Source organism: Barbatula barbatula, assembly GCF_947034865.1.
Source record: "Barbatula barbatula genome assembly, chromosome: 1".
NCBI classification, from domain to species: domain Eukaryota; kingdom Metazoa; phylum Chordata; class Actinopteri; order Cypriniformes; family Nemacheilidae; genus Barbatula; species Barbatula barbatula.
The window spans coordinates 2,171,332-2,191,182 of NC_136766.1; the positions used below are offsets into that span (position 1 = coordinate 2,171,332).

The 19,851-nt window shown below is 40.2% G+C and overlaps 1 protein-coding gene across 1 annotated transcript; it reads right to left on the bottom strand.

Moving 5' to 3' along the window:
• Positions 1-4,024: 4,024 nt before the first annotated feature.
• LOC306897897 (mucin-2) lies at positions 4,025-17,737 on the bottom strand (the record flags this gene model as incomplete). Its single annotated transcript, XM_079463017.1, has 31 exons — positions 17,615-17,737; positions 17,096-17,149; positions 16,759-17,020; positions 16,072-16,186; positions 15,870-15,960; positions 15,681-15,787; positions 15,082-15,292; positions 14,783-14,908; positions 14,569-14,686; positions 14,328-14,466; positions 13,112-13,222; positions 12,941-13,010; positions 12,710-12,850; positions 12,441-12,605; positions 12,224-12,318; positions 12,015-12,141; positions 11,327-11,582; positions 11,111-11,160; positions 10,771-10,871; positions 10,246-10,397; positions 10,035-10,173; positions 9,186-9,296; positions 8,918-9,097; positions 8,590-8,826; positions 8,207-8,363; positions 8,006-8,134; positions 7,643-7,790; positions 7,469-7,512; positions 7,170-7,385; positions 4,252-6,650; positions 4,025-4,156 (listed from the first exon to the last, which is right to left on the bottom strand). The coding sequence occupies exons 1-31, from the start codon at positions 17,691-17,693 to the stop codon at positions 4,025-4,027; spliced, it is 6,462 nt and encodes a 2,153-aa protein (XP_079319143.1). The 5' UTR covers positions 17,694-17,737.
• Positions 17,738-19,851: the final 2,114 nt, after the last annotated feature.

Consider the following 19,851-nt stretch of genomic DNA (forward strand, 5'->3'; position numbering starts at 1 on the left):
TGTCGTCCTTGCTTCTCCAGTTGTTTGAGTAGTGGTCACTGATGTAGAGGTTGTTGCAGCTCTGCTTGTCTCTGTGGATGATGGGACAGTGGTGCTTTCTTTCTCAAGCAGTGTTGTGGTTGGGATGGTTTGTGTGGTTGTTGCAAGGGTTGTTTCAGCTTTGATTGGTTTTGTTGTTGAAGAAACCCCCTCAGTGGTGATCTCAGCTTCAGTTGAGGATTCAGCTTTTGTAGTTGATGACAAAACTGTAGTGACTGGCACAGCTGTTGTCTCTGTTACTGTTGTTGGTTGTGTGGATGTTACAACTGGCAGTGAGATATGTGTTGTTGGAGCAGATGAGCTTGAAGATGTTGACAATTCAGATGATGAGACAGTGGTGCTTTCTTTCTCAAGCAGTGTTGTGGTTGGGATGGTTTGTGTGGTTGTTGCAAGGGTTGTTTCAGCTTTGATTGGTTTTGTTGTTGAAGAAACCCCCTCAGTGGTGATCTCAGCTTCAGTTGAGGATTCAGCTTTTGTTGTTGTAGACAAAACTGTAGTGACTGGCACAGCTGTTGTTTCTGTTACTGTTGTTGGATGTGTGGATGTTACAATTGGCAGTGAGATATGTGTTGTTGGAGCAGATGAGCTTGAAGATGTTGACAATTCAGATGACGTAGATGTGATTTCTTCAACAATTGTTGTAGCTGTGGTTTTTGGTTGGCTTGTTAGTTCAGGTGTAACCACTTTTGGTGGTCTTGTGGTGGTGGGCACAGGTGTCTGAGATGTGGTTGTTTCATTTTCTGTGACAGTCTCTGTCGTCCTTGCTTCTCCAGTTGTTTGAGTAGTGGTCACTGATGTAGAGGTTGTTGCAGCTCTGCTTGTCTCTGTAGATGATGGGACAGTGGTGCTTTCTTTCTCAAGCAGTGTTGTGGTTGGGATGGTTTGTGTGGTTGTTGCAAGGGTTGTTTCAGCTTTGACTGGTTTTGTTGTTGAAGAAACCCCCTCAGTGGTGATCTCAGCTTCAGTTGAGGATTCGGCTTTTGTTGTTGATGACAAAACTGTAGTGACTGGCACAGCTGTTGTCTCTGTTACTGTTGTTGGATGTGTGAATGTTACAACTGGCAGTGAGATATGTGTTGTTGGAGCAGATGAGCTTGAAGATGTTGACAATTCAGATGATGAGACAGTGGTGCTTTCATTCTCAAGCAGTGTTGTGGTTTGGATGCTTGGTGTGCTGGTTGCAAGTGTTGTTTCAGCTTTTATTGGTTTTGTTGTTGAAGAAACCCCCTCAGTGGTGATCTCAGCTTCAGTTGAGGATTCAGCTTTTGTTGTTGATGACAAAACTGTAGTGACTGGCACAGCTGTTGTCTCTGTTACTGTTGTTGGTTGTGTGGATGTTACAACTGGCAGTGAGATATGTGTTGTTGGAGCAGATGAGCTTGAAGATGTTGACAATTCAGATGATGAGACAGTGGTGCTTTCTTTCTCAAGCAGTGTTGTGGTTGGGATGGTTTGTGTGGTTGTTGCAAGGGTTGTTTCAGCTTTGATTGGTTTTGTTGTTGAAGAAACCCCCTCAGTGGTGATCTCAGCTTTAGTTGAGGATTCAGCTTTTGTTGTTGTAGACAAAACTGTAGTGACTGGCACAGCTGTTGTTTCTGTTACTGTTGTTGGATGTGTGGATGTTACAACTGGCAGTGAGATATGTGTTGTTGGAGCAGATGAGCTTGAAGATGTTGACAATTCAGATGATGTAGATGTGATTTCCTCAACAGTTGTTGTAGCTGTGGTTTTTGGTTGGCTTGTTAGTTCAGTTGTAACCACTTTTGGCGGTCTTGTGGTGGTGGGCACAGGTGTCTGAGATGTGGTTGTTTCATTTTCTGTGACAGTCTTTGTCGTCCTTGCTTCTCCAGTTGTTTGAGTAGTGGTCACTGATGTAGAGATTGTTGCAGCTCTGCTTGTCTCTGTGGATGATGGGACAGTGGTGCTTTCTTTCTCAAGCAGTGTTGTGGTTTGGATGCTTGGTGTGCTGGTTGCAAGGGTTGTTTCAGCTTTGATTGGTTTTGTTGTTGAAGAAACCCCCTCAGTGGTGATCTCAGCTTCAGTTGAGGATTCAGCTTTTGTTGTTGATGACAAAATTGTAGTGACTGGCACAGCTGTTGTCTCTGTTACTGTTGTTGGTTGTCTTGTTAGTCCTGTTGTCTCCACCTTTGCTGGTCTAGTAGTGGAAGACACAGTCTCTGTTGTTCTTTTCCCCTCAGTTGTCTCCAGTGTGGATGTAGATGTTGCAGAACTTGTTGTATATATTTCTCCAGTTATGGTAGCAAGTGTTTTTGTAATAGGTGCAATTGAAGTTTTAGGAGTTGTTGTAGTCATGCTTAATGTTGACAATTCGGATGATGTAGATGTGATTCCTTCAACAATTGTTGTAGCTGTGGTTGTTGGTCGGCTTGTTAGTTCAGTTGTCACCACATTTGGTGGTCTTGTGGTGGTGGGCACAGGTGTCTGAGATGTGGTTGTTTTATTTTCTTTGACAGTCTCTGTCGTTCTTGCTTCTCCAGTTGTTTGAGTAGTGGTCAATGATGTAGAGGTTGTTGCAGCTCTGCTTGTCTCTGTGGATGATGGGACAGTGGTGCTTTCATTCTCAAGCAGTGTTGTGGTTTGGATGCTTGGTGTGCTGGTTGCAAGGGTTGTTTCAGCTTTTATTGGTTTTGTTGTTGAAGAAACCCCCTCAGTGGTGATCTCAGCTTCAGTTGAGGATTCGGCTTTTGTTGTTGATGACAAAACTGTAGTGACTGGCACAGCTGTTGTCTCTGTTACTGTTGTTGGATGTGTGGATGTTACAACTGGCAGTGAGATATGTGTTGTTGGAGCAGATGAGCTTGAATATGTTGACAATTCAGATGATGTAGATGTGATTTCCTCAACAGTTGTTGTAGCTGTGGTTTTTGGTTGGCTTGTAAGTTCAGTTGTCACCACTTTTGGTGGTCTTGTGGTGGTGGGCACAGGTGTCTGAGATGTGGTTGTTTCATTTTCTGTGACAGTCTCTGTCGTCCTTGCTTCTCCAGTTGTTTGAGTAGTGGTCACTGATGTAGAGGTTGTTGCAGCTCTGCTGGTCTCTGTGGATGATGGGACAGTGGTGCTTTCTTTCTCAAGCAGTGTTGTGGTTGGGATGGTTTGTGTGGTTGTTGCAAGGGTTGTTTCAGCTTTGATTGGTTTTGTTGTCGATGAAACCCCCTCAGTGGTGATCTCAGCTTCAGTTGAGGATTCAGCTTTTGTTGTTGATGACAAAACTGTAGTGACTGGCACAGCTGTTGTCTCTGTTTCTGTTGTTGGATGTGTGGATGTTACAACTGGCAGTGAGATATGTGTTGTTGGAGCAGATGAGCTTGAAGATGTTGACAATTCAGATGATGAGACAGTGGTGCTTTCTTTCTCAAGCAGTGTTGTGGTTGGGATGGTTTGTGTGGTTGTTGCAAGGGTTGTTTCAGCTTTGATTGGTTTTGTTGTCGATGAAATCCCCTCAGTGGTGATCTCAGCTTCAGTTGAGGATTCGGCTTTTGATGTTGATGACAAAACTGTAGTGACTGGCACAGCTGTTGTTTCTGTTACTGTTGTTGGTTGTGTGGATGTTACAACTGGCAGTGAGATATGTGTTGTTGGAGCAGATGAGCTTGAAGATGTTGACAATTCAGATGACGTAGATGTGATTTCTTCAGCAGTTGTTGTAGCTGTGGTTGTTGGTTGGCTTGTTAGTTCAGTTGTAACCACCTTTGGTGGTCTTGTGGTGGTGGGCACAGGTGTCTGAGATGTGGTTGTTTCATTTTCTGTGACAGTCTCTGTCGTCCTTGCTTCTCCAGTTGTTTGAGTAGTGGTCACTGATGTAGAGGTTGTTGCAGCTCTGCTGGTCTCTGTGGATGATGGGACAGTTGTGCTTTCTTTCTCAAGCAGTGTTGTGGTTTGGATGCTTGGTGTGCTGGTTGCAAGGGTTGTTTCAGCTTTTATTGGTTTTGTTGTTGAAGAAACCCCCTCAGTGGTGATCTCAGCTTCAGTTGAGGATTCGGCTTTTGTTGTAGATGACAAAATTGTAGTGACTGGCACAGCTGTTGTCTCTGTTTCTGTTGTTGGATGTGTGGATGTTACAACTGGCAGTGAGATATGTGTTGTTGGAGCAGATGAGCTTGAAGATGTTGACAATTCAGATGACGTAGATGTGATTTCTTCAACAATTGTTGTAGCTGTGGTTGTTGGTTGGCTTGTTAGTTCAGTTGTCACCACTTTTGGTGGTCTTGTGGTGGTGGGCACAGGTGTCTGAGATGTGGTTGTTTCATTTTCTGTGACAGTCTCTGTCGTCCTTGCTTCTCCAGTTGTTTGAGTAGTGGTAACTGATGTAGAGGTTGTTGCAGCTCTGCTTGTCTCTGTGGATGATGGGACAGTGGTGCTTTCTTTCTCAATCAGTGTTGTGGTTGGGATGGTTTGTGTGGTTGTTGCAAGGGTTGTTTCAGCTTTGATTGGTTTTGTTGTTGAAGAAACCCCCTCAGTGGTGATCTCAGCTTCAGTTGAGGATTCGGCTTTTGTTGTTGATGACAAAACTGTAGTGACTGGCACAGCTGTTGTCTCTGTTACTGTTGTTGGATGTGTGGATGTGACAACTGGCAGTGAGATATGTGTTGTTGGAGCAGATGAGCTTGAAGATGTTGACAATTCAGATGATGTAGATGTGATTTCCTCAAAAGTTGTTGTAGCTGTGGTTGTTGGTTGGCTTGTTAGTTCAGTTGTCACCACTTTTGGTGGTCTTGAGGTGGTGGGCACAGGTGTCTGAGATGTGGTTGTTTCCTTTTCTGTAACAGTCTCTGTCGTCCTTGCTTCTCCAGTTGTTTGAGTAGTGGACACTGATGTAGCGGTTGTTGCAGCTCTGCTTGTCTCTGTGGATGATGGGACAGTGGTGCTTTCTTTCTCAATCAGTTTTGTGGTTGGGATGGTTTGTGTGGTTGTTGCAAGGGTTGTTTCAGCTTTTATTGGTTTTGTTGTAGATGAAACCCCCTCAGTGGTGATCTTAGCTTCAGTTGAGGATTCAGCTTTTGTAGTTGATGACAAAACTGTAGTGACTGGCACAGCTGTTGTCTCTGTTTCTGTTGTTGGATGTGTGGATGTTACAACTGGCAGTGATATATGTGTTGTTGGAGCAGATGAGCTTGAAGATGTTGACAATTCAGATGATGAGACAGTGGTGCTTTCTTTCTCAAGCAGTGTTGTGGTTGGGATGGTTTGTGTGCTGGTTGCAAGGGTTGTTTCAGCTTTGATTGGTTTTGTTGTAGATGAAACCCCCTCAGTGGTGATCTCAGCTTCAGTTGAGGATTCAGATTTTGTTGTTGATGACAAAACTGTAGTGACTGGCACAGCTGTTATCTCTGTTACTGTTGTTGGTTGTGTGGATGTTACAACTGGCAGTGAGATATGTGTTGTTGGAGCAGATGAGCTTGAAGATGTTGACAATTCAGATGACGTAGATGTGATTTCTTCAGCAGTTGTTGTAGCTGTGGGTGTTGGTTGGCTTGTTAGTTCAGTTGTAACCACTTTTGGTGGTCTTGTGGTGGTGGGCACAGGTGTCTGAGATGTGGTTGTTTCATTTTCTGTGACAGTCTCTGTCGTCCTTGCTTCTCCAGTTGTTTGAGTAGTGGTCACTGATGTAGAGGTTATTGCAGCTCTGCTGGTCTCTGTGGATGATGGGACAGTTGTGCTTTCTTTCTCAAGCAGTGTTGTGGTTTGGATGCTTGGTGTGCTGGTTGCAAGGGTTGTTTCAGCTTTTATTGGTTTTGTTGTTGAAGAAACCCCCTCAGTGGTGATCTCAGCTTCAGTTGAGGATTCAGCTTTTGTTGTTGATGACAAAACTGTAGTGACTGGCACAGCTGTTGTTTCTGTTACTGTTGTTGGATGTGTGGATGTTACAACTGGCAGTGAGATATGTGTTGTTGGAGCAGATGAGCTTGAAGATGTTGACAATTCAGAAGATGGGACAGTGGTGCTTTCTTTCTCAAGCAGTGTTGTGGTTGGGATGCTTTGTGTGGTTGTTGCAAGGGTTGTTTCAGCTTTGATTGGTTTCGTTGTTGAAGAAACCCCCTCAGTGGTGATCTCAGCTTCAGTTGAGGATTCAGCTTTTGTTGACACAACTGTAGTCACTGGCAAAGCAGTTGTCTCTGTTACTGTTGTTGGTTGACTTGTTAGTTTAGTTGTCTCCACCTTTGGGTGTCCAGTGGTGGAAGACACAGTCTCTGTCATTCCCTGTTTCACAGTTGTCTCCATTGTGGATGTAGAGGTTGCAGAACTTGTTGTGAATATTTCTCCAGTTATGGTAGCAAGTGTTTTTGTAATAGGTGCAATTGAAGTTTTTGATGTAGTCAGGCTTGTTTTTTCCATCTCTGTGGAATTTTCAGTTTCTGTTTTTGGGTATGTTGTGGACAGTGTTGATGTTGATTTCGGTGATAATGTAGTAGGTATTGATAATAGTTCTTCAGTTGAGTATTTAGGCTCTTTAGTAGAACCAGTTACAATAGCTTCAGTTGTTGCCGGTTGACTTGTTTTTCCACTTGTCGTCATCATGTCTGGCTTCCTGGATGTGGAGAAAATGCCTTGAGATGTGGTTGTGTGTTCTTCCGTTTCTGGTGAAGTATATTCTGTGGAAATCAAATCAAATCAAATATTAAGCTATGAAATTGAAAAAAATGCTTAAACAACCATTGACTGTATAACAGATAGTTCACGCTCATGTTATTTCATACCTGTATAAATGACTTTGTTCCTTTGAACACAAAGAAAGATATTCTTCTTTATTTTACTTGTTTTATTTTCAGTAGCGCTTTGGGTTTTAGAAAAGCGCATGATAAATAAAATATATTATTATTATTATTATTCTGAAGAATGTTTGATATTTTCAGTTGTGGGAGATCATTGACTACCATAGTATAGATTTAAATTGTAGTCAAATGTGCCTGAGAACTCTTTGTTTTCCAGAATTCTTCAAAATATCTCATTATGTGTTCAACAGAACAAATAAAATACAATCTTTTTTCCTGATATGCTATCCCTTTAAAATTCCTGTTGAGTATTTACATGATTAAAGTTTGAAATAGTAAGTTGTTTTTAATTATAAAGAGAAAATAAACTTAGCAATATGCAAGAGTGAGAATAATAACCTGGCGTGCTGAAGACAAAAACAGTTGTGGGGATCGGTGTTGTAGTAGAGGGGGAGGAAGTTGTTGGAACACCAGTTGTTTCACAAGGCATGAATGTTCTCTCTATAGTTTCATTGGCTGAACATATGGCTGTGATGCAACTTCCCAGTCCATCCGTTGTGTGATAAATTATGTCATTATAGCGGTACTGTACATCATTGTAAATGCATGTGCATGCTGTAAATAAAGAAAAAGAATGAATAAATGTAAATTCCTTTTGGCATTTATAATATTTAAAATATAATTACACAAATTCTCACCATTCACATCAAAGTCACATATAATGCCAAACTCAGAGCAATTGCTGCACGGGGAAAGAATAGGATGAACAGGTTAATCTTATTAATGTATTTCAAAACATTGATATGCTGCATATAGAAAACATAATATCGATTGAGTGAAAAAAGATAAGGTAAAAGAAAATACAGACACACCATGACTGACAGTTCTCTGTGGTTGGCACCTGCTGGCCTATCTCATAATGTATCAGTCCATCATAGCAGCCACAATCTTCCTGTACGACACATTTCATGTTATCCTCATCAAAAATAGGCTGCTCCGAAGGGCATTGAGGATAGCAACCTAAAACAGTTAAAAATTCATAAACATTCAGAAAAACATTTTCTGAACATATCTCATTGTGTTTTTCTGACTTGTGTGATCGTGAAATTTGTTACCCAGATATCTGGACCTTTAAGTTTCACCAGATTGTTTCATGACAATTCTAGAGCTTTAGATCGAAGTCAAACTGTTTGAATAGTATCAATTTAGGCTATTCCTCTTATGGAAGCTCTCACCTTCAAGTGCTGGTATTTGACTTGAGCAATTTCCAGACGGGTTTCTGCAGGTCTGCATACACGGAGCTCCGCAAGGTTTGTAGTGCCACTCGCATTCACCAGGTGGGTTGTAATAATCACAGAACAACGCTGCGAAACAAATACCTTTTACATCACGGCTTTAAACAACATCTATTGAGCTGCAGCATATCATTGACTCACGGCATATTTTTGGAGTTCTCCAGACGACACAGGCTCCGGCTTCATTACAGGCTTGTGCATAAGCGGCTACAGCTGTACAGAAACATTCATAATCTCCACCGCTGTCACAAGCGCAAGAGTCTCTCACACAAGCGTCGTAGAATGAAGATGGATCCACCTTTGACGAAAGACAAAATTTTAAGACTACAATTTCTTTCTTTTTGAATTAGAGCCGGATTGCAGCTTTAAATGGAACAAAATAATAAGGAATTCGATTGTATGAACACAAATCCACAGAAGAAAGAGTCATGTACAGATCTTGAACCACATGAGGGTGATTCAATGATGACAGAATCTTTGCTTTTGGGTGAAGTGTTCATTTAATATGAGTTTGTTGTAAGCACCTGTGGATGACAGGCTGAGAAGACACTGCTGGTTATTATACTGCACTGTTTCTGTGCCCAAGCCTCCCTGTAGGGATTATGCACACAAGGATCCTCGATGAGAGTTGCATCCGGGCCACTAGAAAGCTTCCAACTATTTCCAAAAGCCAGGACATCGACGGCAAGCGCTTGACTGCGGGTAGTGAAGTCATTGTTCGCGTTCCCGTCGTAGTTTCCACAGAGACCGCACACACGACCCTGTGGATAGAAAGAGAACTCTCCTCACACACACGTTACAATACAAATGTGATGTTTCTGCATTTAAAATTGACAAGTGTGATCTACTCACACTGAACTCCGGACTCAGCTTGACGTGTATGGTAGTTTTTTTGTCCCATATAAGCATCAGTCCATTATTTGCTTCGATCACCATGTAAAGTCCCATGCTGCGGATCTGGTAAGGAATCTCCTCTCCGGCATCCCGCTGGACAACTTGATAGGTTCCCTCCGTCAGTCTGAGCTCATTGCTCTGAAATAAGTCAGATTTATTTTCAGTGCTTATTCTTTGTTAATGAAAGCTTTGAGATTGCTGCTTTGGCGATGGTACGCCGACTCACTCCGAGAAAAAGCTTGATGGCCTTGGAGCAGGTGGTGCCGGTGGTTCCGCAGGGAATATTTTCAGTCACCACTCGAAACGAGCCGTTCACGTTATTGTTGCTGCAGTAATCCTGCTCACGCAATAAACGATATTAGTTCATCTACGAGCAGGGCTGGGAAGATTACTTTTAAAAAAAAATTTCATTACAGATTGCAAAATACTTGCTTTAAAAAGTCATCTGTAACGTATTTCGTTAGATAACACATGTCTTGTAACTTAATCTAAATACTTTAGACTACTTTGGAATACTAATAAGGTACAGAAAACAAAGGGATCACCAAACAGATGACTTGACTATCGTCTGCAGCAGATTTACAGTTTCTCACAATTGTGAGAAAAAGTCAGAAGTTATCACTTTGGTAATCTAAAATACTTTTTGGAATTAACTGTAATTTGATAACAGCCCATTTAAAAGTAACTGTATGGAAATATTGTTACTCAAATTTTGTATTAACTTAGTTACATGTATTCCAGCCCTGCCTACGAGTGAAATCTGCAAATACTTTGAAAATTTAAATTTTCTGAACCACTTTGTTTGTTTAAGATACAATCCATAACTTTTATTGTTGTTGTTAAATGTTGTAAAAAAAAAAAGACCTTATCTTAGCCTAGGGATACATTAACTTACACATCAAGATAAGTAGGTAAAGTAACTTGCAGTTACGTGTTTCAAACAAAAATGGCGACGAAGAGGCAAAAGTTACGAATTGCAAACTTAGAAATAATATAAATAAAGATTATGTTTATAATTCAAATATTTTCGATAATTCTATATGCAGTATGCCTAATTCAAGTACATGTTGAATACCTGAACAACGCTGTATTCACTGCTTCCACCAAAGACGTATCTTTTGTCGTCAAACGTCTGATAATGGCCGTCTCCGTAAATGCTGCATGTCCGGCTGCACTGGTTCTCGGTGCATTGCCATTTTCTCTCATTACAAGTGCTATTAAGAGTAGTTAATGCATTTTATTTAAAGGAATACTACCAAATATATCAAATAATTACAGAAACCTACCATGTGTTACAGTCAGCGAAAAGGCTTTCCCCAGGTTGATACGCAACTCCATTGTGAACGCAGGGACACAGATCTTCAGGTATACAGTCGCCATTCCCATCAGACACCAGTCCAGAGGGACACACACACCCGGACACACACTCTGTGCTGATCTGCAATTGTTCCCAACCATCATATAGATGCTCGCAGTGCATTCAATCTACACAAATGTGTTCATTATGCTTCTTCCTTTGCAATCGAAACCCATGAACCTTGCGCTTCTAACTATTGTCGTCCACACAAAAGTAGGCCACATTCCACTTCTGTCTCCAGAAACTTCCCTAGCCCACTTCAAAAAGGTGCTTATGAATGATTAAAGTAAAGTGCAACACCACCCTTCATGCAAACAACGCAAGCGTTAACAAGCTGAACAGTTTGGCACAGCACAAAATAAAGTGAGCAATCAAAAAGAACGAGTAAATCAGATAAATAAAGTGTTGTTTAGAATGTTGATCTGTGTGAGCGTGTAAAGCAGTAGAGACTCACGCAGGCCATGTCATAGGTGTTACAGCTCTTCTGACACTCGGATCCTGTCGAACCCGAGGGCGCGCTGGAGCAGTTGAAGAACGTCATGGGTGCCACACATTCTGAAGGAAACGATCAGAGAAATGAGAAACGGTGTTTTTCAAAATATAAGGAGAGTGATAATGACATAATAAAGCACTACAATCTGCTCACAGGAAACACTGAAACTCACAAACACACACATACACATGTACACACAGAGACACACACACAGATGCACAGACACATTATATGTACACAAACACATGTGCACAGACATACAGAGACACAGGTGTACAACCACACACACACACACACACACCTTCTCCAGTGTGTCCTCCAGAGCAGCTCAGTTTTCCCTCCTCACAAACACTGAAATATAAATATTCGTCAGTGACTTTAACATAGTTTGGTAAAAACACAACAAAAGAATTCCCAATTACTGAAGAAGAGAAAATGTGCTTTATAGGTTATTAGTCAACTATGTTATTGTGATAATATCAGTAAAGAATGGTGTCGATTTCAACCATCTACTCACCATGATCGTCCGTCTTTCGAGATGACATCTCCTGGTGATATAGTTTTGCCTGAATCATAACATGAGCAGTTGACAGAGGCAACACAATCACCATTCTCATTCATGAATGTGCCGTCTGCGCAGCCGCAGCCGTCCATCGGCACAAAGTCAATAGCACAGGTGCTGTCTGCTTGACCAAGAGATCGACAGGTGCGGTCACAGCTGGTCGTGTCATAAGAGTAGACCGTACTGACTGGACAAATCGTGGTGTACTTTTCTGAGGAGACACAAGGGGGCGTTTCTTTAAGCTCAGTTATATTCAGCAACTTTGACTTTCCTGAAGTTTCTTTGTGGACGACATTCGACATTTTCTAAATACTTTTGGGAGCCACTATATTTGTCTTGAATTAAAACATTCAGAAAGTTAAGAAATATTCATTTCATCTTCAGAATTGGTTTCGATGGATATCACTCTGAACGAATGGGTATCGTGGAGACATTTAGTATCGATGCATTTCTACTTTAAAATACGTTTTAAGGTTGTTTGTTGGTCTTTAAATTTGAAGGCCCCCGTAAGTGTACTTTGGACCGTAATGAATATGATCCAAAGATCCTTACACAATGTTTCATTTCTGTCGATTTAATCTCCCATTAGAGTTTGTCGACATGTTTAAGTTGGTTTATGAAATAATGCTGTGAATGAACTCACTGCAGGCGGCGTCTCTCCAGCCGTCCAGCAAGATTCCTCTGGCGGCACAAGCGTGTACGTATGACGACAGCGCGGCACACATGCAGTCCTCCGTCCTCTCACAGTTACAGCTGTCATATATACAGTTCTGCAACATGAGAGAAACTTGAATGAACAAACACATATCAATAAATATAGTCATGAAAGACAAGAAACCTCGTGGCACTTACTGCTTGATAAACATCAGGATTGACTTCACTGTGACAGGGAGCGAAAACTCCTGAAGGGTCTGACAGCAGGGCACACCAGTGCTGGGCATATTTCTCTATTAAAAGGGTTGATTTAGCATATCCATTGTTATAGTATGTTCATATATTGTAATGTTTATTATGACATCAGCGGTTGTTTTAAGATGTATAATGTTTTATATATAAAAAACTGTCACACCATTTTCAATGCTCAGACTGCAGGGATTCTCAAAGCTTCTCTTGATGTCAGGGCAGCTGGCTCGAGTTTTCCAGGTGTTGGCGAAATCGACGGCCGTTCCTTCTCTCAGTCCACCGGCGGTCGTAAAGTCATCAGCCTCAACGTTGTTGAAATTGCCGCAAAGACCTGTGAAGGGATTTGATTTGAACTAAACTGAAGAGAATTCATCCTGAAGAAAATCATTATATGTCTTTATTTCATAAATGAACGCAAAAGTGTTAAACAAATACCACATGTTTCTCCTTGGTACGCCGAATCGGTCGTGATGTAAACTTGCATTAATGGCACCAGCTGGATCTCTAACCGAAGCCCAATCAAATTGGCCTGAATGACGATGAAGAAAGACGAGGGCTTGAAAATGGTGACGTCCGCTGAAAAAACAGAACATTGTTGGTGTGTCTTATTTTCCTTGTGAGAACCATGGTTTAGTGAAAGTGCTTATTTCTCTACATATAGGTTACCAGTGAAAAAGGGCATCTGAGAAATGATTCTGTTGATCTCAAGATTTCCACTTGAATCCACTTTGATCACCTGCGGACACAAAAGAAAAGTTCTTACTACATGACTGCCACAAGTATACAATACAGATAAATAAAATGATTAAGATTAAGACGTATGGTATCAGAACTCACAGTCATCCCTTCAGACAGAGCTAAAGTTACGGCCTTCAGACAACTCTCAGTGTCCGTCACGCCACACTTCATCAGATCTCCCTGAACTGTGAAATCTGTGCCTGTGCATTGCTGTAAACAAATGAGCCAAATGGATGAGATGAAATGTAAAGATTTACATTTAATATTTGTATTTATTAGATCGTATGAAGATATAATCAAGTCCGTGGAAACTAGAAATCATCTTGACAGAGGTTTCCATATGTAAGTTGATTTGAGGTTTTGTTTTCTAATATAGTCAATGTACGTGGGACAGACGCACGACTTCCATTTCACTTATTTCTTAGTTCTACTGCATGTTATAAAAGAGAAAAATGCATATACAGCCATGGAGAAAATGAAGAGACCATTTCAAAATAATTGTCAGTTTTCTGAATTTGCTATGTGTTTAGGTCAAATGATCATTTTTGTTTCATTCTGTGAACTACTAGCACTATTTCTACCAAATGTTCAAATAAAAACATTGTTTCTATTTGCATTTGTTTGCAGGAAATGAAAACTGGATGTAGAACATAAAACAGGTGAATTTTGTTCTGAAATCTTAAAAATATATTTATTCATGCGATAACCTGGATTTTGATGACAATTTTCGCGTGTCATCATGCTGTCAGACTTTTACTCACATTGCCGTTAAACCCAAATGATCACAATATATATAGAAATGTTGATTAAATGAATATTTGGAATGGTCTCTACATTAGTCCTGGCTGTATATACTGGATAATAATAATCTGAATCATGTTGTATATTTGTTATGAAAATGTTTAGCCAAATGTAAAGAAAATCTCAACTGGGACATAAAAACTAAAAATGTATGTCACCCTGGACCACAAAACCGGTGTTAAGTAGCACAGGAATATTTGTGGCAATAGCCAACAAAACATTTTATTCCCGCTCTTTGGGAATGACCCGCTCAAGTTTGGTGGTATCTATGTAAAGCTTAGAATTTCAACCAATAGAGAGCCTGTTTCTTCTTAGCAGAGGCCTGCTACAGCGCCTCTGATGGACAACTTTAAAGGTTAGTTTCTCAACATTTTGATTTGTTTGCACTCTCAGATTCCAGAGTTTTAAATACTTGTATCTCTGAAAATAGATTTTGTTGTCCAGGGTATCATATGTATTTGTATCTTAGAGAGATCATAGACTGACAGTCTGGAGAAGCGCTTGGTTTACGTACTTTGGACAGCACATAAGTACAGTCTCCATGAAAAGTGTACGCTTTCCCATCATATGTGGTGATATGAGATCCACCCTCCACTGAGCATGAGCGAGGACAATCCTTCTGAACACAGTTCCACTCACCCTGAGCGCACGTGCTACATGACAAATAATCACACGGGCCATTTCAAACTAGAAAAATACAACATTCAATGTCTTCAGTGAGAACATGTTCAATGAATAGAGAGAGTCAAGATTACCAGTCTCTGCAGGTGCTTGTGTAATTCTCCCCGGCAGCAAATGTTTTACCTCCGAACACGCAGGGGCATTCTTGGAGGGGTATACAGCCCGACTGCTTTATATCATCAAAGACAGTGCCTTCACAGAGATCATACACATACACATACAAAATCAATACCCTTTACGTTTATTGACACGTCCTTTAATGCGAAAAATCATGATGAGGTTTTGTACCCGGAGGACAGAAGCACCCGTCGATACAGTGCTGTTCACACAGTTGTCCTCTCTCAGGATTCGAGCAGGTGTCAGTACACGGATTTCCACACTCTTTATACACCATGCTGTTCGGACACGGACGAGCTGAACATACAGAACAAATGATATTCAGACACATCCATCATCAAAACATGAACTGCATCAGTTCCAAACAAGTGACTGTAACACATGATTTTGCACAAGACGTCATTCTACATTACACTCATTTTCTGGCCATGTTTAAAGTGGAAACTACCATGACATGACGAGGTACTCACCGCAGAAATGATCTGTTCTCCATTCGGTGGGTTTTCCGCCTGCATGCACACACTGTCTGGAGTATTCAGTGATGGTTTTGCACAGACAGAAGCTTCCAGAGATGTTGCAGTGACACAAATCTTTCATGCAAACTTGGACGAAAGAATCGATGGACACTAGACCGCTGCACTCCTGGAACACTTGACTGGTGAAGACATGACGGCAAAACGACTGTAGAGAAAGAGAAGCCACAAACACACTTGTTGTAAATATTAATCTAGTACAAAACTCCTGCAAAAGCACAAACGCTTTGTAACTGTAACTGAGCTTTTCCTCATCTAACGCTATACCCGGAAAAATGAAATAAACCTTTCATATATTTCATATGATAAAGCGGAGCTTGTTTCTTTGCTGAAATGAACGAGAGATTCATTTGTGATTGTTGAGTAGAAAGATAGTCTGTTACTATGGATTTAGAAAACTGTTCATTCAATATTAGACGTCATCAATAATTCACTCCCTGAATAAAACAAGGACTAAAACTGACATCATTGCCATTTTGATTGATACACGCTGCATAGAAGCTAAACTCTTGTAGCCCGGGGCCCAGCGTATTTACCTCATCTCCACAGTTTTCAACATGAGACATGTCTTCTTCCTCACAGATTTCTGTTGGATCATCCATCCTCCAATGGTTTCCATAGTCAGACACAGTCATCGTAGATCCTGAAACAAACGGTGTATTTATTCTACATAAACATATAGAATTCATAGGTTAGCAATTTTGTTTCGTGGGACTTGAATATACCATCACTGATGAATTCATTGTACAGCTGGATTCCATTGAAGTCACCACAGAGTCCACATGTCTGGTTTTTGTATTTCTCATCTAACCTGACCTGAAAACACCAAAATATTTCATCGTATTAGTTGGAGGCAGCAATGCATTCACAAGATAACAAGCTAGTAAACATTATGGCTTGTGTTATTAAGCGTTTTCCTTTTTTTACCATGAAAGCATCGTCTTCATTCCACATGGCTACGAGACCAAAAACCGCCTTCACCATAATATAACTGGACAACTTCTCGATTGAAACCCCAGAGCTGCTGAACGGCAGAGTCACTCTACAGAAAAACAGCAAGAGATTTTGCTTTATACGAGTCCAAGTTAGTCTTCCAGTCTTCAGCTTTCAGTACATCAAAAACCAACAGAAATGCTTTACAATGAGGTCTCATGCATTACCATCAGTTTATCCATAAGCTTGTATGAACTAACAATGAACAATGTTTCTGCTGTATTTGCTAATGTTAAACAAACACAATTGTTCATTGTTGCCCAATGGGTTTTAGCTACATTTAACACTTACATTTCATTTTTATTGGAATGTAAATGTTGAAATTAACATTAGAGGAATAATTCTCACAGGAATTTATAACTATTTTACAAGGTGGATCATTCGTACGAGTTCCTGCAACATAAATACTACAAAACGATACAATTGACAGAAAAAGCACTAATGAAGCCACACCCCTAAACCCGCCCCAAATGTCACACGAATTAAATATCTACGAGTTTCCACGACACTGCGTTAACAAAATGAACCTCGTTGTAAAGTGCTTTCAAACCAGTGAACTGAGAAAAGAAACTTTTAAACAACACTTACAATTTAATTATTATTACGGTTATAAAGACTCACGTTTGTCCACCGACGTTGACAGAGTTTTTGGTGATCTGGACCAAGGTGCCCTCCAGTTTCATGGTGATTCTGCTGATGGTTGGTTCACCGTTCATCACCTGACGTCTCAGCTGAATGTTGAAATCTTCATAGCTGTTGTGACAGTGTGAGGTGAGGATGTAGTTACAGGTGGTCGGCAGCTGAACGACGTCTCCATCGAACGTCTTGTAATGGTAGTTACCCCACGTACTACAAACCAGCTCGTTGTGTTGTGAACTCAATCCTGAGAAGACAACGTTTAACGTTATAATGCTGCCGATGTAAAATCAACGTGTTCGTTCGATGTGTAGATTTTTACCTGAAATCATTTGGGTTACAGCAAATGGCTGGATGGTCATCGCTGGAAGAAATGCTGGAAAATTCACAAAAATCTTGAATTGTTTACAGAAACACTAAAAAAAAAGCTGATTTAAAAAAAAGCTTATATTTGGGCAGTTAAATCTAAACACTATTTAGCTTATTCTGAAACTATTAGAGATTTGTTTTGGACAAGACTGTACCTTAAAATAAAGTAAAGACAACTGGGCGTTAAAAATATGAAAACTTTCGATTCATTATATTCATTATAGATCAAATGCAATGTTCATATATGTTAAAACCCAATTAAATTTAAAATTGAAATAATTGCTATTATTCATCCGCGCACTTCAAACTTTTATTTTCCTTCAAATATACAAATAACTTCTTCAGCAATATACACACTAAAACATCATATCCTTTGCTAAAACTGGTTTTGAACGCATTCATGGTGATAATATGAATACAATAATAAAATGAAATACATGTACAAATCAGACACATGAAAATCAATTCTTACTGGTTTGTGTTGCGGCGAGCTCAAGAGACAGCGTTATCCATAACAGCGCTGTTCTACATATCATATTTAACAAACCCATGATGGTTTGTGGAGCGTCAGACTATCCACAGGTTCAGTGAGATCCATACACTTCTATACACACAGCTTTATAGGCACATACGGGTCAAGTGAAGGTGGAGTCAAGCGTGGTGTTTATCTTCGATGACAGCATAATCTAAACTGACAGATGGATGTATACAGAGTGAATTTATTACAATTTATAATAATATATAATATAAGACATACAAAATACTTCATATGACATTGGACAACTACACATTCTCCTCACAAGCGTTACTGTTACAGGTCTGTATTATGGGATTGGATCACATCTCATATCTATTGAGTATTTCTAACTATGGATGGAAGGAAAGAAAGTTATTCAGGTGTACGGCTTTGGTAAAATGAAGTGATATAGAGTGAAATACAAATATCTCATTTTAATTTTGACATTTACGTATTTGTCTCTGCCCCATGTGTCTGTAAAAGCCCAAAGTTTCCCAGCTTGCAGTACAATCAGATGTAACTAAGTGAAATTAAAAGTAAAACGTCTGGAAAGAGTCATGTAAGTGGTTTAAGATGTGTTTGTGGCGTCCCTGTGTGTGTTCTGCAATATTAGAGATTGAGCAAGAGTTTGTTGGGGTGGGGTCCTTTGACTCCATTGAACTAATGATGTATAAATATTGATCCCAGCGCTGAACAGAAACTACATAATACATTAATCCTGAAAATGTGACTCAGCGGTGACACCTTTACAAAACTCTCGTACTGTACTTTTGCTTAACATGAAAGAAAGAAAGAGTTTTTCTCATTGATGCAGAGTGGCAGGGTTAGGTCGCGGCTTTCCAGGATCTGCATCCGGATCAAAGGAGAGGTCAACATCTCTCTCTCTCTCTCTCTCTCTTTCTCTCTCTCTCTCTTGGAAAGGGATTTCTTTGAAATAATTATATTTAAAAAACCATGAGGATGAAAATGTACAAAACTATGAAATGTTTCTCGAGAAGCACACCAGTAATGTATTCTTCTAAGGCATTTTTATTAAAGTGACATAAATGTCTTCATTTCACTAAGGCATAGCTCTGGCTTAAGCGAAGCCTTTTCTGTGAAACGGGCCTGAATGTCAGATTGGAGCGTTCGGAAGCCCCTCGGGTTCATGTCCGGACACACAGGGTTTGTCGAGAGCAGGAGGTCCGGGTGTCGTCACGGCCCCGTCATATTTCACTGTAGGTGGACTACAGGTATTATAGTAAGTCAAAAGCAAACAGATGGAGCTTAATATCGACTTTAGAATAAACCCAATTCAGGATGCCAAAGTCAATGGCGTCATCTAAACACATATTGCCATGATCGATGACCACCGCTGTGACGTGTTAGATCTGATGGGACTGAGAGTTTGAAAGTGTTTAAAATAAAGCTCACTTGTGCAATACACATATAGAGAGAAAAATACACTCGTAATGAACGTACACATGGAAGGGAATCTCATCATTAGATTTCCACAGGATTTCATTTAAGGACAAACTGGAAAAACAAAAGGATAAATGATCATCTGTATCGAACACAACACTTATGAGCAGCTTATAAGAGCTCAGAACTATATGGGTGCGGATTCCCAGACAAACACTAGTATAAGCCAACACTAGGCCTTGTGCAAACTGCTGTCCCACATTAAAATCACATTTAAAAAGCATTCAAGTATTCAAATCTTAGTTGTTTACAAAGATCCTTCTATCATCTTTTGAAGCCCACAATAATATTTATAATATCAGCTTAATATATATTATTATGATTCATTGGGTACCTTCAATTGGGACATGGTTGTCCCAAACCCCTAAATTTCAACTTTCAAAGATTGTCATATCATTACCGAAACATGTTTTAATCCATTGGCTGAGACTGATTTTAGCCACACCCCTACACTTTTTTATCAAGTATTCTTACTGTGTCCCTGTCTCTAATAGCTACATGTGTTCAAAAGTCTGAAAATCTTTCTGTAACTTTAAAGAACGTCACTACCAAACATATGTTTTCTGTAGTTAGGGGATCTTTTTGTGGCTTGTTTCCATAAAATGTAGTTTTTATGTGTCTACATCTGTTCAGAACTGTGCTTGCTAACCATGTGCTGATTAGCATCTTTGAGCTATAGGCTCAAAACTATTCAAACGTTTCACTACCAAAACAATCACGACCCAAACGTA